A 27,579-nucleotide genomic window follows, 5' to 3' on the forward strand; every position below is an offset into this window, starting at 1 on the left:
CTCTACTCTCAGATTTTATGTCTAGTTTCAAACCAAGATAATAAACATAAGCAGTTATTTCCCAACTTTCCATTACAAATCTTGCTAGCGATTTGACCAAAATATATAAAAGAAGTCTCTGATGTTCTGTTTGGTTTTTTTTTATAACTGATACAGATTTTGCTACTTTAGCTTTGAATGGGTTGTGAGTAATTGCCAATTATTTATGCAGCTACAGAGCTGCAGACACTGAGAACTAGCTGCATCAAATCAGTCTGTGATGAAAGACTGTAAATGTACCTGTTCTCTTTCATTCATGTGTGCTTTGATATACAACACTTACTGCTGTATAAAGTGTAACTTAGTGGGCAAGTGGATAGAATTTTAAGGAAAAAAATTATTGTGTTTTTTTTTTTTTTTAATTTGAGCTACACATAAAACAATATAAATCTGGCAAAAAGTTGATCCGTTTAAAGATACAGATCCTGTGTTACAGTTGGATGGATACTGCATTGTGGCTTTTTAATACGATGGCTGTGTGCTTTGGTGTATTAAATTTATTTCACAAACTTCATGTGTAAAAAATATAACTGGGTAGATCCTATTACTATACCAACATATATCTTTTTAAAAATTTCAACTGACAAGGATGGATTTAAAGTTTATATCAGGCTGGCTGTTGAAGGAAAGTGTCACGTTCTTGATGTTAAAGATTCAAGGAACGTAAGTTTGCCACACCCAGGTAGTAATCTTCCAGTTATACTAGGAGGAGTGTCACATGGTAGATATCACACAACAGTTACCTGGAAACTCCCAGAGTGTTTTTTTTTTATTGTGGAAACAGATCAACTTGTAACCACAATACAGTTGGTTTAGTTGAATTTTTAAGGGGAGAGTTCTTTATTTCCCCCAAGTTAGCCTGCCTTTCATGTTGGGATTTGCTTAGATCTTGCCCTGGTGCTGATGAAGTTACTTCATGGCAATATATGATCCATCTTGTATGAAAGTCTGTTCAGCTCTTCATTAAAGTTAGAAGTCTTATCTCTCACATAAGTCTGAGGTTCTCAGGCAAAGCATTTGCTGCCTTCAGTGTGAACTTGCCCTGAATAAAACCATAAGGATTACATTTGAGTCCACTTTTATTGTCTACTAGTTTCTGGTTTTATTCTTACTCCATCTATTTTACATAATATTTCCGTATTTAATTATTTACAAGTTTAGTCTTTTTTTTTTTTTTTTTTTTTTTCCAGTTCCCTTGCTTTTAGTAGAACAATTTGCACTACAGTTTGTTAACTTGAAGTTCCAAATTATCTGGCAGAGTCAAATTTTGCCAGAGTTCCCTAAACACATTGACAGATGATTAAATACTCAAGGCTGTGACCTCCTTTATTAGGAAGGGAGGTCCTCTTTCACCTCCTTTGTAAACCAGGTAGCTTATCTGAATTGCTGGAGTCCTGTAAGACAAAGTCCAGCCAAGCTTTATGACTTCCAGGTAGCTTTCTGAATGAGCTGTTACCCGAACAGGGGTTAAAAATCACTTTGTGGAGGTAGATGATTTGGTACCCCAGTTCCGAGAACCCAAGGAAATTTAGAAGCAGTGTTTTTTCTTCTTCAAACCTACCATGCGCTTGTCATTCAGGACCTTAGCTTTCCCAAGTTTTTCACAAATCCAAAATGCAATACTTCGTGATCATGACCCAGATTCTCTGCTTTCCACTGAGTCTTCACTTCAGTATATTATTGGTTACCTTCCTCTAGAAAAGCCTAATGAATACCAAAGAGAATTAATTCTGTCCCTATCTTCCTTCTAGCAAAGAGGAGTTAACCATTACCTGGTGTCTAGGAGAATACAGCTATAGATTGAGGACCTTGATTCTTCTCCATGTTGGATTGTACTTTTTCTAATAAGGGCTCTGGAAAACTAATCAGACTTCTGAAAATATGAGTAATAAAATATCTTTTCTTGGATACATGTTAAGATCTGGGGTTAAAGAAAGCCTCGCTGACAAAAGCAAGACAGTTGCAAATATCAGCAGGCAACAAGAGTGCATGAGAAATTGTGATGCTGAAATTATTTTTGTGTGAACATATGCCTTTCTTACATCATTACAAATTAGTACTTCATGTGACTAAGTGAAAAGACCAAAGCAGTGTGTTGGGTAAAGGGTGAGTCCCTCAATCATTTAATATTCACTATTGATAGCTTCACCTTAGGATAAACTAGGTTGTTTACTTCAGCCATGCCGACCAATTTATTTTCTTGGAGAGAAGTAAAATTAAAACAAAACTTAGGGCTCAAACAGTGTAGGAACAAGTTTGTGATCTCAGAAGGCTCTTAATTGAGGCACCAATAGCACCTCTAGTGTTGCAAAAGATATACTTGGAACTGCAGACACTGCTGAGCATTACAGCTGTGAGATACAGTGCAGCTTGGACATGTGCATTGCAAAATCCCCTTGTGTGTAAGGGTTCCATGGTCACTTCTCCTACCAATAGTGCTGACTTTAAAACTCAGCACAGCAGTTTGTTTCTTTGGATTTTCTATGTCCTTGTAGTGGAAGAAACAGCTGGCTACAGGTGTAAACATGCTGCTTATGTCTTTTAACTATCAGCTGTTCTATAACATTTTAATATTATCTATGTCCTACTGTATTTTGAATCAGTTGTTTAGTAATGCCAGAGGAGACCAAGGGTTGTGCTTTCGTTTATGTTCGTTTAACCATATCAACTTGTTCAATTTTATTTGGCTTCAGTGCAGTGAGAAAGATACAAATATGGAACAAAAATAAGAGCTGAGTCGTTAGTACAGTGAGTCAGAAAGCCATGCATTTATTTTGATTTATGAGTGTAGTTGCTAGCAGTACTTCTTTTTTTAAAGACCAGAAATCTGATATACAGCATATTTAAACCAAATGAAAATGCTGATCTGTACCAGAAGTGTACATCTTTGAAACTATTCCTTTTTTGGAATGAAAAGGGATGACCCCATCATTTCAGTGGTGCCCTGAGGAAGTGCTAAAATTGAGACTGGTCTGAAGGGTTTGACACCCTGCATTGGTTGTGGCTCTCTATGTTATGTACACGATGTGCTTGATCTCTTCAAGCAGAATGGGGAGAGGGGAGGAAATACTGCTGCATCTTCATGAACTACATGACTCCTGTTTATTGCCATAAAATTCTACCTACAAACCAGAAAAAACAAATGTCTTGTTTGCAAGCAAAAGAAACAGTTGGTTTGAATGCAGCACTAGTTATGAGGGGTGTCATAATGTTAACCTAAAAAAATAATAATTCAGCAACAGCTTTTATATGTTCAGTCCAAGCAGTCTAATAGCTTATGGGATGTGTGGACCATGCTATACTGATGAGATAAATGTGGATATTGGCAAACGAATGATGCAATTATGTAAATCCATCCTTTTTAGGATTGAAATGTGTTATGTTTCAATGTGTTTATATATTTGTCATTGTAATAACACCCTGAAAAATGTTGGCTGAAATGCCAAGAGGTTTCTTGGTGCATTCACCATGCTTTTCTGCCTGGAGAGTACACTAAGGAAGCATAGGAAAAGCAAGCATGGGAGATTTATTAACTTCTCTCTGCTTAATTGGATAATTTAAACTTTTTTTTCCAACTCTCACATTCCATTTGTTGGTAGGAAATTAAATACACTCATAAATATGCAGAAAGTACTGCATGTTCACTGATCTGGATGTTTGTCTTGCTGATGAGAAATAAGTAATGCAAACTGGTAGCAGGGAGAGCTCAAACAATGAAATGTTGCATGGGGAATAAACCTCCACACAGAGGCACCATGATTTCAGTCACTCCAATGCAAAATGTGCTGCATCTCATGCATCGTTTTGCTCTGAATGCCTGAAGTGTGGCTAGACTGCAAGCCCCTATGGGACTGCTCTCAGTCAGGCACTACATGGCCTTGTGCTCCCTTCCCTCCCAAGCAGAGCTCACCCAGTGTGTTGCCAAAGTTGTGTCATTGACAGCTAATCTGTGACAATGTCGGCTAGGGTGTGTCTGCAGGTTCAGTACAGGTGTAACCAGGCTAGTCCAAATATAGAACCCGCTCCTCTAGCTAGATTTAAGCTGATGCACGTTGTAAGCTCAGTATTTTATGGCAAGAAGTGGCAAATCTTTCTGTTGGATTCTTGGTTCACATCTGAAAAAAGTGGTCTTGGTCTAGGAATGGGAAGGGCTGTTGGACTTTGATGGTCAAATTGCTCTTGATGTGCACATGTGCTTGGGGTCATAAGTCTCCGTTGTCAGGGGGTTGAGAACATGATGAAATTTGTATGGGAAAAAGTTTTCTGAGAAGTAAGGGCTGTATGCACACATGTCTGACGTGTCTCACCACTTGTCAGATCTTGGTGGCGATTTCATCAAACCAGAATTTCTGTTTTCCCCCACTAATGACCAGATATGTACAAAGGGCAACAGCCACTTCAGTGTTACCTCTCAGCACTCAGTCCCACTGCGTGTGGAGTCTTGGAGATGCTGCACTGCGGCCTGACTTGTAGAGAGCTGTTACTTCCTGCAATGTCTGAAAGGGATGAAGGTGATTTGAACCTTAAGTACATTTTCAGTTGGAATGACTGAACTAAGTGCTAGGTTCCAAAAGCCATTTTTAGCTTTAAAGTGCATCTAAAATACCTTTGCTTTGAATATGAGTGGATTGCAAAGGCAAGTGTTGATCATAGATTTTTTGGCTGTGTCCTTAAGCATTTATGAGTTGTTCCAACTGGCATTTACCTGAAGTCCTCTGCTCACTTCTTTCCTAAAACCCACCCTCATCTTCTGACCACCCCCACCAGAAAAAAAAAACAAACCCAAAACCTCAGAATATTAACCCAAAGTAAAGAACTTTGATATATTGTCTTCTTTTTCTTCCCTCTTCTCCTTCCTTTCTTCCTCTCTTCCTCCCATGCCTACTATGCTAGGCTACAGCAGTATAATAACAAGAATTAATGCAAAATCTTCTATCCTTCAAAAAAATTTGCATCGGTTTATGTTTTTCCACTCTCATTGCTTCCTCATTCATTCATTGATTTCTTTTTTGTTGAACTTGCCTTCATATGATAATCTCTTTAACTCTTCTTTTTCTCATCAGTTCCTCACTTCCTAGCTTAATTCTCTTATTTTTGTTTCTTTGTTATTTATTATCCCTTTCATGTTTCTCTATTTAGTTCTCAGCACTCCATCTCCAATATTGTCCGTTTCCATCTCTGGCCTCTTTCACAAACTCCTATTGCTGTCCTTCACCTTGTCTCATTCCCTTTTTATTTTGTCTTTTTTCCTCTTTCTTCTGTAGTTTTAGACTCAGAATTACCTATTACCTTTGCATATAATTCTTCTTTACCTACTCTATTTCTTCCTGGTGTCACAGAATCATAGAATCATTTAGGTTGGAAAAGACCTTTAAGGTCATCGAGTCCAGGTAATGAGTTATGTGTTAGTTGAATGTTTTCAGCATATGACTCTTGCTGTTTTTTATTAATATTTCTGCATTCCATATGGACTAAGCAGGACAAATTTCATGCTACAAACTCAGTCTTCTACATTTAGGCTTTAAAAAGTTTAGGCATAAGTAAACATGCTAATAGTAGGACAGAGGAAGAGGCAAATGAAAAGTGGAGGTGCTTCTTTGTTGGTCTGTTAACAAATAAATAATGTTTATTACCAGTCTCAGGCTTAGAGACCCTTAATTCTCAGGAGCCAAAGGCCAGGCTGGATCCACCAAGGCAGAGCAAAGTCCGTTGCATGGACTGGCGAGCAGCAGGTGGAATGAAGCTACCATTATCCTTTCTAGTTATTATATCTCAACTTGACTTATAAAGAAGAAATAAAAGGGAAAAAGACAAGGTGCAAACCAGCAGAAAGTTAGCTAAATGGAAAGACATATGGCCAGGATCACTGTAGAGAATTAGGAAAAAAAAATCCAAATAATTGTAAGTTTTGGGTAGAAGTTACCACCCACTCCAGTCAGTGATGAGAAGCTGGGAACACCAAAGGGCAGCTTATCCCACCCAACTGTAGAGGGAATGAGCTGACTCTGGAGGGTACCTGGCTGACTGTCTTTTAATGCAACAGTAGGTGAGACAGATCCTCCATACAGATCAACTAATGGTGCTGTCTTAACTTTTGAGAGGTGCTTAATGCATATACGTCTGTGATACTTTCCTATAGCTAGGAAAATTTCTTTAAGTCAGTACAGAAAGGGAGGGGAAGCATGAGGTTTAAATTACAGGGTAGAGAGACAGGCTGCAGACCTGACGTAATAGTTCAGTTTTGCAGAACCTTCTTCATGTGACTCCAGTGAGAATTGGCTATATTTGCTCTGGTAAACGTAAAACAAATTTTGAGAGGCTTCTAGTGTTCCCTGTACAGGATTTCCCACTTGTACTTTTTTTGGGTTTAGTGTTTTTAAATCCCTGAACATCAGAAATTCCTGGTCGTGTTGATCTGCCATCACCAGAAAATAGGCCAGAAATGCACTGGGTATGCAAAACACACACGTATGTATGTATGTATGTATATGTAGTGTTAATGTACATGTTACAATGAAACACCATTCTCTCGGAGCTCAGATGCTCACTTGTGTGCTGGTTCAAAGGCTTCATATACAGATTGCTTCACACTGCAAGCCCCATCTGTTCTACAGAGCATGGTAGAACACTTTGCCAGCAGTGAAGCTGTAGAGCTGCCTGTCCCCTTTATAGTGGTTCATTCTAGATAGTAGTTATGTGCTCTGTGGTGTGGGAGGCCTTTTTGTTTGTTGTTCATTTTTTAAAAGAACTAGGGAGTTTGGAATAAGTATAAGAAAAATTTCTGGTACTTTTGTCTGCCCTAAGGCATATCTGTTTCACTGCATGGCTTCGGACTCAGTGAACAGAGGGAATAACAAACAATATGTATGTTTAAGAGAAGATACTGTAGTCTGTATAAACCCAGTATGTGTCAGGCAGCCAGAACTGTTCAGTTCCCTCCCTGTTTGTTTAGCTTGGCCTCTCAAATTCAGAGAGCTTCTGTAGGATTTTCAGTCCTTGGGGAAATGCCACACAGATCCCTGTAGGTATAAATATGGGCAGTGGGTTGGAGAGCTGATGTGGGAAATTTGAGGCCAATTTAAAAGAGTTACACAGGGTCATGGAGAGCAGTGTGGAGTGCAGGGTAGCGCTGGCGCATCCTGACTGGGTGCTGGGCTGTGTCACCTTGGTGCCTTTGTGAATGACAGTAGCTGGGGGGGCTGTGTTCTGCTTCTCCATTTTTGCTATGAGGAAGTAAAGCCTGACCTCAGGATTGTTCAAGGTCAGTTTCTCCCCTTTCATCACAGAAAGTGGGTAACCACACTGAAAGATGTCTGTCATGGTGCTTGCCTAAGCAGAGGGAAGAAAGATGTTGATGGTGATTCTCTGTCTTCCTTCGAGTCTTGTGTATCCAAGGCTGCAAATTTAGGAGATCCTTTGGACAATTCCATGCATAGGTCTTTGTCATCCTACGCTGTTGGTTTCTTGGATCAGAATTGGAAGCTGGGTGGGCTATAGGAGGTGGTGAAGTGGCATGAGAGCTTCCTTGGAAACAAAAAAACCCACAACTAAAAACATCCTCAAAAGAACCCAAACCCAAAACCCAGGAGAAAATAATGCTTCTTTTGTAATACAGCTGTAAAAGCCATCATTAGCAAACTCTCTTCCCATTTGGATTCTGCTGGACTGAACCAACTTGTTGCATTTAAACAAAACCCCATTAACTGCATCACAAGCTTTGCTCCAGAGTGCTGAGAACAAAACCGAGTCCTGAGTTAGTGACAAGCAATCCAGCCTGTAAGTGCGTCCCTGTTTTCTGTCAAGGAAATGGTTGTTTACAGCAGCACAAGACATTAACTGCTTCATTATTTCCATCCATGAAAATATTATTAAGGGACTAGGAACTAAAAGAGCTGTTATCAGGAATAGAAGGAACTTTGATCACCAGTCAAGCAGTAAGTTACATCTATGCCACATATGTATACTGCACAGAAGACTTCAAAATATTCTCTGGCTTTATAATTGTGTGTTTTATGATGTTGTGTCTCCAACATTTTTTCCACTTAAAAGTGAGGGGAGAAAACCAAAAATAAGTTAATGTCATGGGCAAATTGATGGAAAGGTCCAATGGACCAATGTTGTTAATAATGTGGAAGAAAGTAGGAAGACTGGTGATGAGCTCAGTGGTAACTGGGGCCTGTCATTAACACAGACACTAACACTGATTTTAAAGTAATAACCTAACCTAAAGTTCCAGGCTTGATCTCAGTGAAACAAAGGGTGTTGCATCTCTTAGGGGCATGCCCTTTTTTTATATAGGGGATTAAACTGAAAATGAACTCTTGTTCTGTACAGTACATTATAAACAAATATATGGCAAGTAATTAAACACGGGATAATACATGCCAACTTAGACAAGGCTTGAGGGCTCTGATAAAGTAATTGAAATGGAAAGTGATGCTCGAATGGTTGGTATGCATTGTTAGAACCTACAAATTAAATTACAGCCTTGGTAATGATATATCTGGGCAATATTTATGATGTTGTACCTGATGTATTTTAAAATTAAAAGAAGATTCATTCCTCTCATGAAAAATTTTCCATGTGCGTCAGATGTACTTGAACACTCTTGCATATATTGCCAAATGTATGGAGAACTAGTTATAGCATGTCTGATGTTCTGGGATATACTTTATCATGCTAGAGTCCAATTACTGAAAATGTGCATCCTACCAGCTTGCAAGTCCTTGCAGAGAAACTGCAGTGAAATATAGTTGTCTTTTTTACCCTGCCTATTAGCATAATAATATGATTCCTCACTGCAGGTCTGTTAGCCTGTAAGGAAGAATGTGGATGGAAAAATACACTGTGCAACTCTTGGAGAGCATGTGTGGCATGAAAGTGTACTGGGATAATTCGCTTTTATTTTTTACATTTGATGGTTTTGAGTCTGGCTGGTGAGCAGACCTAAGCAGCGTTTTAACTAGGTCAAGTATATACATCCATTCATTAAAAAGAGATGCTTGACTGGTTAGTTAAACTTGCCAAATATAAACCAGATGCTTCAATGGTAAATAGTACTTTACTTCTATACTGCAAGAAACAAGCATTGACCGATTGAATTTGAAATAAAGAAAAAAAAAAAGAGGTTTAACACTGTTTCTGTGCCGTAATAATACTTTATTATAGTTCTGGTGCAAATATTTAATTAAAATAAGATTTAAAAATATTTTACAGTGAAGCTGGAAACTAAACATTTAAGACAAAATGAATATTTTTTACATTTCTGAAAAGAGTGTTTATATTAGACTGTACATAAATTTGTGAAGTTCAGGTCAAGACCAACAACGGCATACAAATTTACAACGTACATTACAAATTAGAATTCACAGCACCTGTTTACAAAGCTGGAGGACTTCTCGGCTGTTGGGCTGGATGTAGTAAGGGGTGGAACACCTGGATTTTTAGTTTTGGCTACCAGATCTGCTCTGATATTTTTCATGTTACTTAGATGCTTTGTGTCAGATTGCCTTTTTTGTACTTCCTTCACCTAATGGCTGAGAGGAGTACTGTGAAACAGAAATGTTACTCCTGTAAGGTCCCATTATATCTGGTTCTTTACAGTGATGGTGAATGACTCATGATCATGTACTCAAACTGTGTTTTGATTCCTTTGAATGCCAGTCATGATCATAAAAACAAAAACAAGCAAAAAACCCACAAACCAATGGCAAAAAAGGCAGTCTCACCAACCCAGCAGATAACTACAGCACTGGGAAGTGCTCATGTCATGAGAGTTTCCCCTTTGATATTTGTGTCGTCTCTTTTAGAATGTAAATACTGTATTTTAAAGAATGCATTTTCTATATTCTGTGATTTTTTGGAGTGAAGGGATGGAAGGAAGGGAAGCATCCTTTTCATTCCTTTTTTTTTTTTACACTTACCTTCTCTATTGTACCCTTTAAAAAACAAAACAAAACAAAACAAACAAACAAAAAAACCACAACAAAAAAAAACACTAACTAATCTTAACGGCTGCTGTGGTGTGCTGCAGAGATAACAATGAGATTGATTTATGGGGGCCCCAAAGTTCAAGCTAGCCGAGTGGCGTAGGTGCCTGGTTAATGAGCAGACAGTCTGCTCCAGGGGAGGGGTTTGCGCTGCCTTTTACCAAATGTCGCTATCAGGCCGACTGGGAAAAGCTTCTAAGGTTTATAACTGCTGAGTTTTTTTTTTTCTGGAATTGTATGTACTGGGTTTGCTAAATAATTGGAGGTCTTTGCCTGTTGGGGAATTAATATGTATGTGTTTCATATTGTTGCCTTTGAAATGCACTCTCTTACCTAAACAGAGGTTACTCACCATTTTATTTATGGCTTTCCCCATCGTGAGTCTCTCTTGTGCTTCATTCCATAATGTTAATTTCTTTCTATACATCTTGGAGGCACACATTAAAAATGGTTGAATGATTGAATCACATAGTGTTGCACAGTTTGTGACTCGGTGACATGCCAAGGAGGTTATTTAGTGACTAATTTCAAAGGGGAGGAGAAATTGCAGGCCTGTCATGTGGAAAAGTACTTCAGTCTATTGAAGCAGCATTACTTAGATGATCGGGTAAAGCAAGATGGCCTGCTCCTCTTGTGAGCAGAGGGAACAAGGAATATTTTTACTGTTTCAAAACCTTTTCCCAGAAGGCATGGATATACAAAATATTATACCATAGACTGAGGATTTAGATTCCAGGCTGAAAACAAGAAGTGCTTTATTAGAAGAAGTGGAACCAAATGTTCATCTCATTGCTGTAGCCATACAAGTGATTTCCTTAAGTAACAGTAAGTGGCTTTAATTATTTCAGAACAGAAATCTTATCAAACATTGGTTTATTTGTCTGCAGGTAACAATTTTCTCTAAGACTGTAATAAGAATGCTGCTGGTTTTAATTGTAGAAACAAATACTCAGAGTAGCATCAGGATAGCTGAAAAAATCATGCCTGAAAGAGCAAACAGTGTAGGATTAGGTCTGAAACTCTCCCCTCTTCTTGTTTGCATGATCCATCTTTAGCATGCACATTAACTTAAAGGCAAGGTGAAGTAATCAAAGATTATTTTTGATATTACCATTGAATTTGTTTTGTGGTTAGCACAGAATTTTATGGATCTGGTTTACATTCAGGAAAAAGTGAACTAGGTATTTGTTTTCCTCATGGGAGCTTTAGGATATGGTATGAATTAAGTTTATATGTAGTCAGGGATATAAAAGGACATACTGAGGCATGTAAAATACCTTGAGGTAAAATGTTTAAATTGCTGTAGGGACTTGGTTCATGCACAAGTGTAAAACAAGGGACAGTAATGTTAAGAATGTCTTTGATGCTCTGTGGCATGGAAAGGGAAGTGATGCTGTGGCTGAGCTTCAAGCCAGTATATGGGTAGTTACAATATGGTGTCCTAAAAATACTGCTCTTGAGGATGAACTAGTGCTTATGCCATAACCTTTGTGTGCACCTGCACAAGTAGCAGAAAGGTATGGAGACTGGATGTCATGGTGATATTGAGTAGCATGGTGGTGATAGCTGATTAAAGTTCACTCAGGATGCCTTCTTTCTGGAGGGTCATATTTATGTACTCTAAATTCCACCTCTCAGGGTAGTGAACATCATCATCTGGTTCTTCTATGTTGTTCATGTCAGCTGCTAGCCAGCAGACAAAAAAAAATTCTACGAATTTCAAAACTGTAAGGTGGAATGGATTCAGCATCACATACCATCACAGGCTCATCCTGAGAAACATCTTATATTGGAGCATTGTTGATCAAGGGGAAGAAAAACCATAGAATTAAGAGCATAAATGGGAGAAGAAAAACTCAGTGATTCTCTTCCCATATCCGTATATGTCCAAGTAAGTGTTCCATTCTGGTGTCATCAGTCACTAGAACCAGAAAATTACTATTTCATAGATGTTCCAAGATTTTAGCTCAACACTTCTTTCACTGTAGTACAGAGATCTTACAGCTGGGCATAAACCAGAACTGTGCAAAAGGAGTTAAAGAACTGAAACCTAGATGCATGCTAAGAATGGGAAGTTAATTACAATACATGCTGAGATTTCTCAGGGGGTTCTGCAGCTCCCTGTCTGGAAAATTATCCAGGAAAAAAACAATTGAAATATGTGGGACATATTAAGAAAGGCAAGCTGGGTCTTTGAGTTCTCCATTCATGGGAAGCTTGAACATTTGAAATAAGTTTTATTTTACCAGCATGTGGTTCCTATAATGAAAAACAATTGTGAACCCTGGCAGCCTCTAGAGCCTTGTACTCTGGGACCAGACTCAGCTGAGGCCAGGTCCCCAACTTAGCCTAGATCAGCTGTTTCATGGTCTGAACTCTCTCTTTTGGGCATCGGGGGACCCATTCTTAGTTAAAATTGCAAAATAAACTTCTAGTCTGGAAGCACTGCTGAGGAGCGACAGACATTGAAATCCCTGGCATGTCTTACTACTTGTTCTAGGAGGTCACCCCAAAACTACCAAGCACCCACCCTGCTGAAGAGACCATGGAAGAGCTAGGGTCCCTAGCCCTGGGCAGGCTCTGGCTGACTTGCCCCAGATCTGTGAATCTGGAAAGCCAAAGCTCTAGAGTACTCCAGAGAGATCTGATAAAAAACATCAGTGTTAGACTGAAATCCGCTGGGTGGGGTTTTTTTCCAACTTTTGTCTTTGTTGATGTTTTTACCAAATCCATCAGCTCTTTTGGACTAGATGAATGTATTTTTCATTTTAAAGTTCCTGACTAGAAAAAGCTAAAAATTATGCAAATGTGTTTGCAGTTTTCAAGTATGGCATTGGGCAGCTGGAGGAACCCGCAGCTGCAGCTAGCCTGGCTTTTTTTTTTTTTTTCTCTAATGACGCAATAAAATGGGGAAATGTATAGGCATTAAAAGGCATACTATGATAAGGCAAGAACAAGCAAGTGTGACGACCTCTCAGTGATGTCTGGTATCATAAGAATTTGTTCAGAGAGGTAGTCATGGTACGGGTACTTTTAAAATTTCATTTTCAGACTGTATACCAATTCTGTAATTTTAAAGAGAACTACTTGTTATTCTAAAGTGTATAATTTTAAAAATATTAGACCCATATATGACAGGGTTTTTGCAAAAGTGGATTTGTGCTTTCTGCTGTCCAAACCCAGCCTGAATGAAAGATCACTTGTAACAGAAGTGGTAGCATATAGTGCAACAACTGATTAAACTGAGGGCTTTGGATAAATAGTACAGAAAAGCTGACAATTTCTTTTTATAAGGAAAGAAAAAACTCATGGATTGTATTGTGCTTGGATTTGAGGTTCTTTAATTAAGTCTTTCCTGATTAGAAAAGTGAAGGATTGACTCACTTTTAGGGATTTTTCTTCTGGAGAGCAATTTCCATGGACGATCTCTTTACAGACAGATGGATTGGTCAGTATTATATCAGTACCTGGCATTTCTGTAGCTTTTTCACCAAAAAGTCTCTAAGCTCTTCTAAAATTCTTTACAGGTGTCCTCTGTTTGCTGTTGGGTGAGCTAGCTTGAGCATAGGTGCAGTTTCCTCAGGGAAAGGCAGGGTGTCAAATGGGAGAGTAAGAAAAGCAATAGCTTCACATACCTGAGAGGTGATTAATGGAGTCTGATGGGAACTCTGGAGTGTCTCTCCAAGAGGGTGCACGGATAAGGTCCACCTAGGGAACATGTTCCATGTAGGTATTTTGGCAACATGAAGTCCTTGGGGCAAAGTCAGTTGCTCTATTCTCTGTTGACATAGACAAGGCGTGGGAGAGCAATGGGAAACGCTGCCCGGTCAGAAACTCTGGCCTACTTTTCCCTTTGCCCAGGTTTTGCTATATGTTGTTGGCAGAAAATGGTGTGAGTCAGGCTGTACTGCTGGTCTCCAGCTGCCTGCCGATGAATCAGTGGTGTGCTTAGTGCTAGCTGGCACTGCCCTGGTGTGCCTGCAGGCACGGCTCCGCATGCCCTGTCTGGTGTGTGCCACGCGTGCGAGTGATGTGCTGAGACAGCTGGCGAGACAGAAGTAAGGATAACTTCTTCACTGTGAGATCCCCATGTTGGGACAGATCACAAGAGTGACCTATGAGATGGGACGGCCCTTACAAATTCAGAATAAAGACTAGCATAGTGTTGGATTGGTCCTGATGGACAACAAGCCACACTGGATCGTACTGCAGAAATCACCAGCTCTTGAGCCACTGAACAGTATCTTGCTTTTTTCTATCCATAAAGGTTTTGATACCACAAATCTGCCCTCCTTTCAGGAGAGCTGTGCTATCTGAGAGCCCAGGAGCTGCCACAAGCTCTGTATTCTGCTGTATGTGGAGAAGCTGGGTTTGCCTGACCTTTATGTGAACTACCAGGAGCAAGACTCTTCATAAGGTCATCCACTGGGGTGGATGGGTAGCTGGTTTGCCACCTTTCTGCATGTAGTCATATTCAAAATACAGCAAGTTACTGAGTATGCCAACTAATTTTAAAGTGAAGAACATAACTGGTTTTGTTCGCTTTTCAGCATACAGAGACATTCATCAGTGTCTCTACTGCTGTTTTAAAAAAAGAAAATCTAAATCTGAATCTTACAGATTTAAGTGCTGTTAGACTGACCAAAAACCTCCACAAGAGATGTTTAAACGTGGTGTGATCTTTTTTACTACAGAAAGTGAAAGATTCTTAGTGATGCCTTTTCCTCTCAAATGTTTTAGACAGAAATTGATGCTAGCCGTTTACTGTATTGTAGCCTAAGGATTGACAAAACAAGTTTCTGTTTGAAGGATGTAAAATCTACAGGCAGTAAGAACAAGGAAGAGCTGTGTGCTGAAGATAACCACACCCTCAGGCAAACATTACATGGCTGCAATCGAAAAGCACATGATCCTATGCTTGCACTAAGAAAATCTTCCTTTTGACCTCAGAGCAATTGGCTGTGATAGCACCTAGTATTTAAAGGCCCAGATATGCCCAGTATCATCTTTCTCTGTCCCTGAGTCACGCAGTTGATATCCAAGAACGTGGCTCAAGACAGCCTGCATATTCAAGTACGTGTTTTCATTGAGCAACATGGGGGTTTTGTGGTGGAGCACAGTAGAAGAAAAACAGCATAGAAAGTGGGGTATATGTGACAGAGTAGTGTGCCTTGAATATCACACAAAAGATGAATAAATGAGGAGTAAGAAGAGATTGTCATTCACATTTTTTAAGTTGCCATTAACAAAGAATATAGAGATTTTGATGAAAAAAATACCAGCCAGGTGGCAGAAGACTCTTGAATCCAGCTGGTAAGGATGCCTGGCTCCTGGTCACCAGCTCATGTCCCTGCCCAGTCCACATGCCCCAGTGCAGCTGCCCTGGGTACCCTGTACTCTGTGGCTCCAACTGCTCTCCCCTTGTGCACACTCCACCCAGAGTCTGAGTCATGGCTTAAAATAGAAAGTGAACTTTTCAGGAAGGGGTTGACTGCCCAGGCAGTTGTGCCCTGCCCAGCCCAATGGCGTCTTGATTCAGGCCGTGTGCTCCAAGTGTTATTTGAAAGCAAAAGTAAATAACATTATATACGTCAATATTCAGACACAGATTTTTGAGCAATAGCTCAGCCTTGTATTTGCACTCCTCATTTCTATCTTAAAGTATGGTAATATGTTAGGGTGGAAAATGGGATTTTTTTCTTTGACAGGTTTCCTTGACTTATGAGAAGTGAATGAGCGTATGCAGGAATATGAAGCCTAAAAGTTAGGGGAATTAAACCTGTTGCTTTCAAAGCTTCCCATGGAAATTTTCTCCTTTCTACAAGGTAATACTGGAATTTTCCCATCACTGCAACACAGCATATGCCAGTTAAGGTTTCTGTTGCAGATACCATTACATCTATTGCAGCTTTAGCTGAAGCAGCTAAACAGGGCATAGCACAGCAGAAGTCAAGGAGGATTTTCTGTCTCTGGGCTCATCCCTCAGTGTGAAGCATCTGTGGCTGCCTATCCCTGGAGGCACAGTCTCAATGCTGTTGAAGTCAGTAGGAGCCTTTTAGTTTGGGTGGCCCAGGTTGGGTGTCTGAACGCACAATACAGCTCAGTATGTTGCAGTGTTTCTTCATGCCGATAGGAACTTTGTTGAATACCTGCTGATAATTTTATTAAGACTGTTTAATTGTATTTTAATTTAAATTCCAGACTAGAGTACTTATCTGTGCAAATGAAAAAATTATCCCGTGTTACCCTTTGGCTTGATGACTTTTGTCTGGCTCATTTACAACCCATCTCAGTGCACTCCTTTGTTCTGTTACACTTATTTATTATTACTGCTGCCACAATCAGGTTAGCTCCTTTCTTCTTTCTGATACCTGATACTCCAGACTTTTGATTCCTTGCCCTGGGGAATGTCATTTGTAATTCCCAAATGCAGAGGAGCCTGCTGTGCAGAGAACAGCTATTGTTTATATACCGCCATTGCAATTCCCTTACCAGTGGAAAAATCTGATGGGGCAGGAATAAAATAGAATTTCTTGTTTCATCAGCCATGGATCACTGTAACTGCAAGGAACCCAGTGATATTGTCAGAGCAAGGAGTGAAAGGGGAGAAAAATGGTGAAGATACCAGGTCAGCAACTTCCACTGCACATTAGTGTATGCTCAGTAACCTTAGGAATATGGAGTCGAGCTTGCTGATGGTCAGTTCCCTCCCACCCCTTGGAAGTGATGAAGAGGGAAGCTGAAACTGTGAACACAAATTTTAGAAGCTGTATGTTTTTTTTTTTCTTACATTCCTGGTAGAACCCCAGCTGACTTTTTCATCTTCTTTGTCCACTTTACTCTTAACAGCATCAGAGCAGGTTCATAATGCTTGCTAGAAGGAGAATTTCTCCTGGGTCTGTCAGTGACAGTGTTCAGACACCTAGAGAGGTCACTGCTGGGCACAGTGAGATGCTGCGGTTTAAGAAGTACGTGCATTCATTCAGATTTTTGCCAAGGCCTCTGTTAGCAAAGCACTAATATGCTGGTGTGGAAGTTTTTCCTTTCTTTTTCTTCGCTCATTCCTTACTGCTGGCAGTTACTGCTGCTTAAAAAACTGCGATAAAATGTTTGGTGACTTTCTGAACGTGTGCTCCACAAACTGCAGCACTGTTACCTTTGCCATGAAGGAGACCAGTGGCACATATTTTATAGGCTCAAACTGTTCTCATGCAGCTTGATTGTATTACAGCCAATAAATGTTTGTTTGTGTTCTTTTTCTACGCTTTGTGTATCCTTTGTGTAATAAAGACCACATCAAGTTATTAGAAAAAGGCTAATTCATGCACTGAAGCAAATGGCCTATTAGTTATATATTTTTCTAATCTAAGGACTTGGTGTCTGTTCATGATGCCAGAGCGTCAGCACTCTTTTCCTGGTTTGGAATCAGTGAACTCTAGCCTGCGTGTCTTATCAGTAAACAGGTTAAGTCTGTCACTGGCGATGTGTATTTAGAACACCTGGCATGGAAAACCCTGATTGGCTCTGAATTGTTTAGGGTGCAGTAGTATTTGCATAAATAAAGGCATTTTTAAAACTCTCGTATTCCTTTAACATGCAGCCCATTTTCTTGCTGTTTATAGTTGTTATTTTCTTTAGGTAATGAGGTCCCAAAGTGTTTTATTTAGGCAGATGACAAATTATTTGATCTCAAGAGTTTGGGTTTTTTCCCTTTTTTTTCTGTAGAGGTCACAGTTGTCACAACCCATATCCCGTTTTGCTCATCGAGTAATTTTATATCTTAAATGTTTTTCTTTTTCCTTCCAGATGCAGAGGGAAATTGCTTACACGGGCCGAGATGGCCCAAGTGCTTCTCGTCCTGGATCTGCCGCACACCCTCCCCACGCGATGCCCAGCTCTCCGCCCTCCACCCCGGTGCCCCACTCCATGCCTCCCTCTCCATCCAGGATTCCCTACGGTGGGGGCCGGCCCGTGGGTGTGCCAGGCAATGCCACCATCCCCAGGGACCGGCTCTCCAGCATGCCGGCCTCGCGCTCGATGTCGCCCAGCCCAAGCGCCATTCTGGAGAGACGAGACGTGAAGCCAGATGAAGACATGAGTAACAAAAACCTTACCCTGATCCGAAATGAAGGTCTGTACGGTGACCCCTACTTGTTTCATGAGGGGAGGATGAGTGTGGCCGCACCCCACTCTGGACACCCCCTCGATGTCCCCGATCACATTGTGGCCTACCATCGCGGTGCCGTGAGGTCATCAAGCACTTACTGCAACCCCTCTATGCAGCCTGAAATGCTGGAGCAGTCCTTGTACAGACAAAAGTCACGAAAGTACCCGGAGAGCCATTTGCCCACTCTTGGCTCTAAAACACCTCCCGCCTCACCCCACAGGGTGCCTGACGTGAGAATGATCGACATTCATCCTCACCATAGCGCTCACATTCCCTCCCACACCATCCAGCCTGACAGGTCTTCCCCCAGCCGCCAGTCCTTCAAAAAGGAGCCAGGACAGCCTATGTTTGTGGACGCCAAAGCACGGAGTGCCCTCGGCCTCTCGGGAATGGCTGAGGTGGTGCCCTCTCCAGTCGACAAGCAGGCTTTTGGCTATGGGTCGCCTGTGATACCCAAGGACAAGGAGACAAGGTAAGGCAGAGCTGGGGCTTAATTTATGCAAATGAGAAACGTTCCTCATCTGCACGTCGTGTGCTGTTCAACATCCAGGGGATGATGTAATGTGTAGGAGGCTGCTGCACTGGGCTGCGGTGTTTATTAGCTGTCTGTCAAGGTAGTTAGTAATTTAGCGGAGATCCGACACCACCCATTATTAATCTGAAAGTATTGTCAACCCATGATGAATCACTAGTTATTTTCATTTGTATAAATTTTGGTGACTGGGAAAAATATAATAAAATAAAATTATTAACTGGGATTTTTCTTTCCAGACAACCAGATCATGTTACAAGAACAAATGATGTTCTGTTGCTGCTAATAAGGGAATATATTTCACCCCCGTTAAAAATGACACTCCGATATTACAATTTTGGTTCTTTATTGAGTGGAGTTTTTCTCATCTAGTGTTAGGAAATGGGAAGAATTTATCATTACTGTCTTATCTCCTGTAAAACATGAATTTGCATGAAAATAGGACAGTTGTTTATAATAATGTTCCTTGAGGGGAAACTGCTGAGAAGAGCAGGTCTGTCCTAGGGAAGAAATAGAAACACAAATGCTGTTCCCAATGATTTCTCCAGCATCACAAACAGTTGGTGACCTGACTGTTAACTTTTGTGTGCTGACAACGATGACAATGATCTCTCCTGTCTTTTTAAGGACCAGATTTACACAAAGGTCCATGAAGGCTTCTCCTGCCATAGACCCTGCCCTAGGAGAGTAAAATTTTTACACTGCCAGTCAGTTGCTGTGTATGAGTTGTGCTAATCTCTAGCATGTTGTTTGTGCTGTTAACTTTTATAGAGCTCTTTAGGGAAGTGAAGATGAATAGCTGGAAAATGCTGAGCTCACAGAGGCCAAAGGTAACTACTGACTGCCTTAACCACTAGAGAGATACAGAACTTCATGTAGGCCCTGAACTTCCCTTCCACCTGAGCAATTTGCTCAACAATTAGTTGCCTCTGATTGTGCTCAGACAGAAAAAAAAGAATGTGTTCTGAGGTCTATCAATGAGAAGAAAGTGGAGAATGGCATAAAATCAGCCATCCACAAAAATTACAGATTTAAAACTTGGTAGTTATGTTGACACAAGGGTATGAGTTAGGGCATCTTACAATCTAGGATCAGTGAAACCTGATCCATATTCAAGAAAAAGATGCAGGTACCTGACATTTCATTTCAAGCTTCCATTATTGCAACTAGGAAATAATTTGAACTATATTTGCCAATTCTAATCCAAAAGCTTTCAGATCAAAATTTTTACAAGGTTCCTTAGGGGTTCGAAAGTAAGGGAGGACACCAACAACTTTCCCGTCTGTGCAACCTTCGCTTTCCCCTGTGGGCATCTTGTCTGTTCACTCAACTACACAGATATGCAGGAGACTGTATTTATCAATATGTGAAGAGCAACTATACAGATAGTTCTGCAGCTCTTTAAGGTTAAGCTTTGCACCAGAAGTTTTAGTCCTGGCCTCAGAATATACTTAGAGTGGTTCATAATTTCAGTTCCAAATAAGTACATGACCTTAAAATTCATCATGGTGTGTATTAGCCACATGGCAGTGAAAAAATAATTCTGAAAGCTGCCCTTCCAGGTTGTGGGTTTTTTTAACCTTGAGAAAGTGTGACTTTTTAAAAAACAATTGTAAATGCTAAAAGCAATTTATCCAAATTTGTGTGTTTTGTAACCACTGGAATATTAAGAATCGGGTTTGCGTTCTGTGGATACAAAATACCTTAAGCCTTACTGTAGCTTTGTAATGATTTCATAAACTTTGAAAACAAACACTGTTGAGATTGCACTAAACTAAACAAGGAACACTAAGGGTATCCAGGCTGAGGTGCTCTTTTCCTGCTTCAGCAGCAGCTAAATTGTTACCAGGTTGTTACGAACACCTGAAGGGTGGCCTATGTAATGGCAGTAAGGTATCCCATACCTTGTTGTATTGGACGTCCAGTTTACAACCATAAGCAGCACAGCAGGGCTTGCTTCTATGAGCAAGAATATTTTGAGAATGGAGAGCTGGGGCTGAATTCATCCTCTCCCAGACATGGTAAAATGTGTATGCTGCTCTGTCATGCACACTATCCGTTTGCTGATGACTGCGCAAAGGACCTAAAAACCAGGCCACAGGAAGCAAATGGTGCTGTGTTCAGTCAGCCTGCATGCAGACAGTGTCAGGTGGGGGGGAGCAGCAAAGAGAAGGCAGACTGAGTATCTGTTAGCCTTGGGGATGCTGAGGAGGGAGGTCTTCTGCATTTTTGCACTGTGACAAGAGAGACTCCCCATCCTGACTCATTCAGGCTGAGGACCCTACATGCAAGTGGAGTGTGCTGAGAACAAATAATATCTTTCTTGTGCCACCTCTTTGTGGAAATTGCCTTCAAGTAGCACTGTCCAACCTCAGGACAATCCATTTTAGTTTTGTATTGCAGAAGCCAGTTTTGTCAAATCTTTTATTTAAGCCAGGGTTGAGGGGCATTTTATTGCTTCATGTAATTCCTTGCTATGTCTGTTTTACCTTGGGTATTTTCAAGGTAGCTACTTCGGTGGTACAAAGCGTTGAATGAATTCTCACAGTAACTTACTTACCATAAAAGTTTTGTGTAAAGCTCTTCTGCAACAGTGAGGAGAAACAAGTTCAAGGAGATTTTAAAAATAAAATATGTTGGTATTCATATGCACAGAAATATTAGAAGTTGCAATAGGTTGCAGTAGTTCATCTTTCAGGATTCATCATCTCTTAAAACTGAGGTTTACAGGAAGAAAAAAATTATTTTTTTTTTTTAGTGAAAATTAATTGTTTAAACAGTTATTTTCTATCATATTTCTGGATGGCCCATTTATGTAGTTTATGATGGGCAGTTCTTGAAGTTACTACAAGCAAAACAAGTGTTTAAATGTTGATAAATTGAAAAGAAGCTGTTTATCCAAAAGTGCATTAAATTAAATGCCATTTAATTTACATACTTTGCATTTAAAACATATGTTGTGTTGCAAAATTCTAGGTTATTTGATAGTGCTCAATATGTATATAATAAATGCTACTACTAGCTAAATTATAATCCTTAGCGTAGCAAAATAGCTCTATAGAATGTTTTTCCTCCAAAAGCATTTCAGGAGTGTATTGTAGTTCTCTTCTGTCTAAACACTTTTGTCCTCTTCTTTTTTATGCCAAATTAGTGAGAAAACATGGTGATAGAGCTGAGCAAAAAGTCATGACATTCACAGCTTGTGGCTTGCAGTTCAAGACTAAAAATGTAATGGTCACATATATGTTCTTGGATATGGTTCCCATCAAGAAACTGCTTTATTGTTTGATATGATACATTATGGATGGAAAAATATTAGGAAAAAATGGTCATACACTGTAAAGCCATAAATATGGCTTTACAGTGTATGACATAGACATGTCTTCTATAGACATGGAAGACTCCATCAGCAATGCACTGACAATTATATAATAAAGGTAGACTTTGCAGATACACTCTCTTAGACACTTTCCACAGGGCCAAAATTGCATCTTCCTTTATGAAAGGTGTTGAATAACCAGGCAGGAAATGACGGATGCAAATGACCCATACAGGATGAAGGAAAGGTAAATGGTACTTGGGCTTCCTTCTGTTGGAGAAACTGTTTGTAGGAAGATGAAATGCAGGCTTTTGGATAAGAGTTGTCAACAACTCAGCACAGCTGAGCAGTGCTTCATAGCTTTCCTTTTCCCTTTAGCTTCAAGCTGTAGAAAGTTTGAGTTTAACCTTATTCTTAGAAGACTGAAATATTCATCTGTGTGTATCTTTCTCTTGGAAGGAGAGCAGATTGCAGAAGCGTTCTGCTGATCGTTGCTTCACACCCTTCCAGAATATCCACTGTATTGTTGGGGGAAGACTTTGAGGTGAAGTCTGACTGTGACACTTTCAGTTGGTTCTAGGGAAGCCATGGGGAAAGGCAGCCTACTCCTGTTTCCTTTCTTTTTCCAGTGAAATAAAAATTTTCTTAAGGAAATGTTTCTCTCATAGTGTAATATAGAAAAAAAATAATTATTTTTCCCCGTCTCTGACCCTCTTTTTGATTACTATACAGACTTCACTCAGGGTTTAACTATACAATATGAAGTCACTGAGAATCTTTCTCCAGGATAGTGTGCCAATTAGTTCATGGTGCCAGGCTTACTTGAGTACATACGTTACAGATGATGTGCAGCACAGCCTGGGGTTGAACAGGAGTATGAATGAACAGTTACACAGCCCAGTTCTAGTATGATGTATCCTCTCAGTGATGTGAATATTAAAGATGTCCCCAGGAAAGGGAAGGAACATGGATGTCACACTTAAATAGCATTGCTGTGAGAATTGAGTACCAAATTCAGCAATATGCTGTACCCTGCTTGGGAATACCTGCAGTTAAGCGCAGTAGAAGGAATGACATCAAACATCAGTGAAGCTGTAAGGAGGAAACCTGGTGGTGAAATCTGATGTCTTAAGGTACAGTTCCTGGAGAAACAAAGGGGTTGTTCTGCTTCTGCTGAATAGGAGAGTGAGATGCTAAGGCAGGGCCCCAGTGCCTGGACATTCCTGGCGCCAGGGTCATGGATCAGGCTGCCAGGGAGAACAAGGCTCCATTCCTGCTTGGATAGCCAAGGTCTGTGACAAGCCAAAGCCAAGTTTGGCAGAGAGGCGTGTTAGAGCTGGGAGTCACTTCTGACCTTGTCCCCTCCTTTCCTCCTTCACCATACTACCACCTCTGACTCTCCCAGCATTCACAGGAAAACAATGTGGAACAATGCCTTTCTGTGCTCAGGCTGATAAAATAGCCATTTCTGTCCCAGATTCTGTGGAAGGGACCCTCCCTGCTCTTCCTGGGTGGTGGAGAGTTGCAGATTTATCTGGGAAGTTAATCTGGGAATGGAGCCAGAGTTCAGCCTTCCTGTGCTACCACTGCCAGCAAGGAGGCACCACTGCATTTTGTTCTTCATGATTCTCTCTCCTAGTGTTCCTGTCCATGTCCTGGCATGTCCTGGCCTGCCCTGTCCATGGGGGCCCCAGCCTGCCCCACGTCCCTGGAGTGCCAGGCTGTTCCCTGCCCTGGAAACCCTGACCTGCCATGCGGGGAGGGATGGCGGGGCCAGGCTGTTCCCCTCACCTTCCCTCTCCACAGCAGGGAGCACAGTCAGGAGTAGAGAACATAATGTTGAGAACCAAAAATGTACAACTGTCATGACACTTCCGGCATCCCTGATAGAGCCCAGCCTGGCACAGGCTGGAGAAGTTGCTCATTTTCTCCCTCCAGAGCCGAGGTTGCTCCAGCTTTTCACAGGGAAGCTGGAGGGGAAGGAGGTGGCTGCAGAGAGTGTTCCTGCTCCACTGGCGCTCTGTGGTGGACAGCAGGACTGGTCCATCACCCCTCCAGCCACATCAGCCCAGGGCATGGCCCCACCACCGGGCTGTTTATGCCACATCCATGTCCCACCCTGCCCTTGCTGGAGCACACTGCCTCCCATCACCTTCAGTCAGACAGCCAGCTCACAAAAATCAGGTTATATAGTGTCTTAAAAGGCACCTCCTTTCACACGCCTGGGTTTGAAATGTTTGGTGCTGATGGCCATAAGGAGTCTGGGTGTTACAGTGAAACGTCTACAGGAAAAATCCTGCCTTGTCTTCAATGGAGTAACTCCAGAGCCCATGCAGATTCTTTGCATTCTTAATACTTTTACCATATGAAAAATAATGTGCTCTGTGCAATTGATTCCAGTATTTCATTCGTTTTTCATCATCTCCTATCTCTAGAACATCCCTCTCCCTCTTAACAACATATTTTCCTAGATTTCATGGCAAAGGACAAGATCAGCTTTGTGTTGCCGTAATCTCTTTTGAAGCAGAAAATTGTTTCCAGATTATCGAATGTGGGATGGAAAAAACATCATATTTATGAATCGGTAAAACAGATAGACTTCCAATTGAGTTTAGTTCCAGGAAGGTTTTGTGATGAATATCTGGGGAAAAAAAAATGTTTTCATTATTAAGTGTCAAAAGTGCTGCATTAAAGTTTGTTAGAATATATTTATCCCAGGCTTTTAGTACTTGTTTTTGTTCCAAAGGTTACAGTAACCTGAACCACTTTCTTATTTTAACATTTATAGTAGTGGAAATTCTGTAGCGTGTTTCTTGGTTTGAAATGAATGAGGTCAGATTCACTTGTCTCCTCCTAGTCTCCACCTTTCAGCATGAAGACAGCAAAGATGTGCATGCTGCAGTAAATCGCAGTAAGAACACGCCTGCCAGCCGGGGACTGACTGAGCACTCTCTTCTTCCCTTCTCCTGTCTGCTGGCATTTCATCACTTGTTTTGCTTCCCTGGTTTCTTAATGTCTGGCTGTCTCAAACAGAATCTCTTCTAGCTATGGTATCTGTGTTCTATCCCAGCAAACCTCTTGCTTCATTCTCTGAATGTGAATGAAATAATTAATCTGGGCTGGTTCACCGCTTTGTATCATATCAGGTTGCTTTTCCCTGGTATTGGTATCTACATTTGAGTTTATATGGCCCTTATTGCTTGTCATTCTTGCTTTGGCCACCAAATGGCAATCAGAGCTGTGGGTGGCTGGAGCTTGACTGCTCCTCTGTGCGCAGGATGCCACAGTGGTGATGGATAGTGCCTGCAGCAGACTGAGTCTGGGGCTGTGTGTGTTTGTGCCGTCTTCTTTCATCAGTCATCACTGCTGGTCTTAATCATTTTCTCTTTTGAGAAATTTTGTTCCCAGTCATCTTCCAAAATCACAGCCTGCTATTAGTATTTGCTTTTTTGTGTCTCCCCTGTCACTTAACTGCTGGCATATTAGGGGTGTGTTTTCAGAAGGTACTGAGGTCCCATGTTGACGTGTGTCTGTTGTGATGTGTCATTGACATACTGGCATGTGAAAGCAGGCGCCTGTGTGAGCAAAAGACTGTTTTGGTGGAAGTACCTGACTAATATATGCATTTGTGTAAGCAGATAAACACATAAATGTTAGCCTTCCAATCCAAAAAAATAGCCATCATTGTTCTGTGGCTTTTGGTACCTATGTAGAACACTACATCTATTGCATTTCTTCTTCATCATTCATCTTCTTCTTCTTTCTTCTAACGCATCTATTACATTTCTTCTTCATCTCTTTTCATGTGCTTTTTAGAAGTTTCTCAGGACATGTGCATGCAAGCAAATTTGTTTTATGGTAATGTTGCTGTACAGTTTGGATTTGGTGTCCTGTGCCTGTTTGTCACATTGCTGTCCTTTCCAAAGCAGACAGTTGTGATGTCAGGTGAAAAGGATTTGGAGTGGAAAGTAGTCAGCTTGGGCGGATTAAATGCTTCACAGACAAAAATCCTGGGTTTGGGGAAAGTAAAATAGTAAGAAAGAGTATAAAGTCTTTAATCCCGAAACTGTATATACAGACAAAACTATTGACCAAGAAATAATGGCCAATTAAATGAAAAGTTACATGTAAAGCTGAAAAAAAATATATATATTTTCACTATTTACAGGAGGCATTAGCTGATTGTTTAAGGTGCCTGTCTTGTGAGATCATTAGAAGTTTGTTGTCTGGGTGGGCTGTTGTTTGGGTTTTTTTAACCATGCAAATAACTTTTTTTTATTGTCTGTTACCATGCAAAAGCTGTCCAAATCAGGATACGGTAAGCGGCTGCAACAGGGTATATGCAAACTGGTACCCATAGGCCTTTGCACACTCTGTAGTGTCTTTCCAAGCCTGTGGTAATATTCACCTAGAAAAACAAGTCTGAAAGCAAATCTATCTGGCTTTAACAAACGGTTCTCTTGTCTTACAGAGAGAGGATACAAGCCATGGAGAAACAGATTGCCAGTTTAACTGGTCTTGTTCAGTCTGCGCTTTTTAAAGGGCCAAATACAAGTAATAGCAAAGATGCCTCTAGGTAAAAAAAGAATTCATTAAATCTGTTTCTCTGTAATAATTTTAGTAATCAATCAACAAAAATAATATTTGAATGTAGTAAAAGACCCTGAATGCTCAATCATTTTAAAATACCTTTATCATCCCCATGAGAATGCTAGGCAGAGAGGAAGAATATGCCAAATGGTAGATGGAGATTAACTGCATTACTCTTCTTTGTGTTAAAAAAAGAATTAATGTAGCTACATCTCTGTGCTTTCTGCTGCTTGTACTCCATTCCTTGCTTAACTTGTATTAAAAGCTGATTTTAAAACAAAACAACTGACAGGCTATTGGTGATTTAAATTAAATTATATATGCTAGAAATGGCCATTTAATTTGCTGGTTGTAACATTAACTACAGTTTTATTGTTAGTGAGTTAAAATTATGATTTTTATTTTTATTACTTAGTGAGAAGATGATGTTGAAAATTGTGTCCAGCAAGAGCAGCATAGACACTGCAGGTAAGATAATTCACTTCCAATTTACAAATTTTTCAGCTATGCAAATAACTCTAACATTACTACCATCCCAGCTTAGGCAAATGTCAAATTTTCTTAAATTCCCATTGCTTTACTGTCAGAACTGAAGTTTAACTTCAGGATGTGGGAGTCAATCACATCTTTGTTAAGAGGGAATTTCTGACAGGTTGAGGTGATGTTTGGAATGAATCTCACATCTGCACTGAGTGGTTTAAATGAGATACAGGGTCTCTGCATATGGTGGATTTTCCAGTGACTCATCCCGTCTGTAGTATATATCTATTATTAACCCCAGATGTATCCAGATTGCTGTAGAAGGCTAAATGTTTAATTCCTGTTTTGGTCACCTGAATTTTTCTCTAAGGTTCTTCTGTCTGTAGGATGCTGCATGTGTAATGACACTAAGGAATTTAGTAGTCAGCAAGAAGCACTTTCCTTAATTAAGTTGTGTTGATCT

At 40.5% G+C, this 27,579-nt stretch overlaps 1 protein-coding gene across 1 annotated transcript in view; it reads left to right on the plus strand.

The window, feature by feature from the left end:
• Nucleotides 1-27,104, plus strand: part of LOC103775640 (sickle tail protein homolog) — a gene marked incomplete at both ends in the record, with an annotated part of 55,829 nt that extends 28,725 nt beyond the window's left edge. The window contains 3 exons of the mRNA XM_008943110.1: nucleotides 17,835-18,667; nucleotides 26,518-26,622; nucleotides 27,052-27,104. Coding sequence (XP_008941358.1) covers nucleotides 17,835-18,667; nucleotides 26,518-26,622; nucleotides 27,052-27,104 — 991 coding nt within the window. The remainder of the gene's footprint in view (nucleotides 1-17,834; nucleotides 18,668-26,517; nucleotides 26,623-27,051) is intronic.
• Between the last annotated feature and the right edge of the window lie 475 nt (nucleotides 27,105-27,579).

This window comes from Merops nubicus, unplaced genomic scaffold (genome assembly GCF_000691845.1).
Source record: "Merops nubicus isolate BGI_N331 unplaced genomic scaffold, ASM69184v1 scaffold24706, whole genome shotgun sequence".
NCBI classification, from domain to species: Eukaryota; Metazoa; Chordata; class Aves; order Coraciiformes; family Meropidae; genus Merops; species Merops nubicus.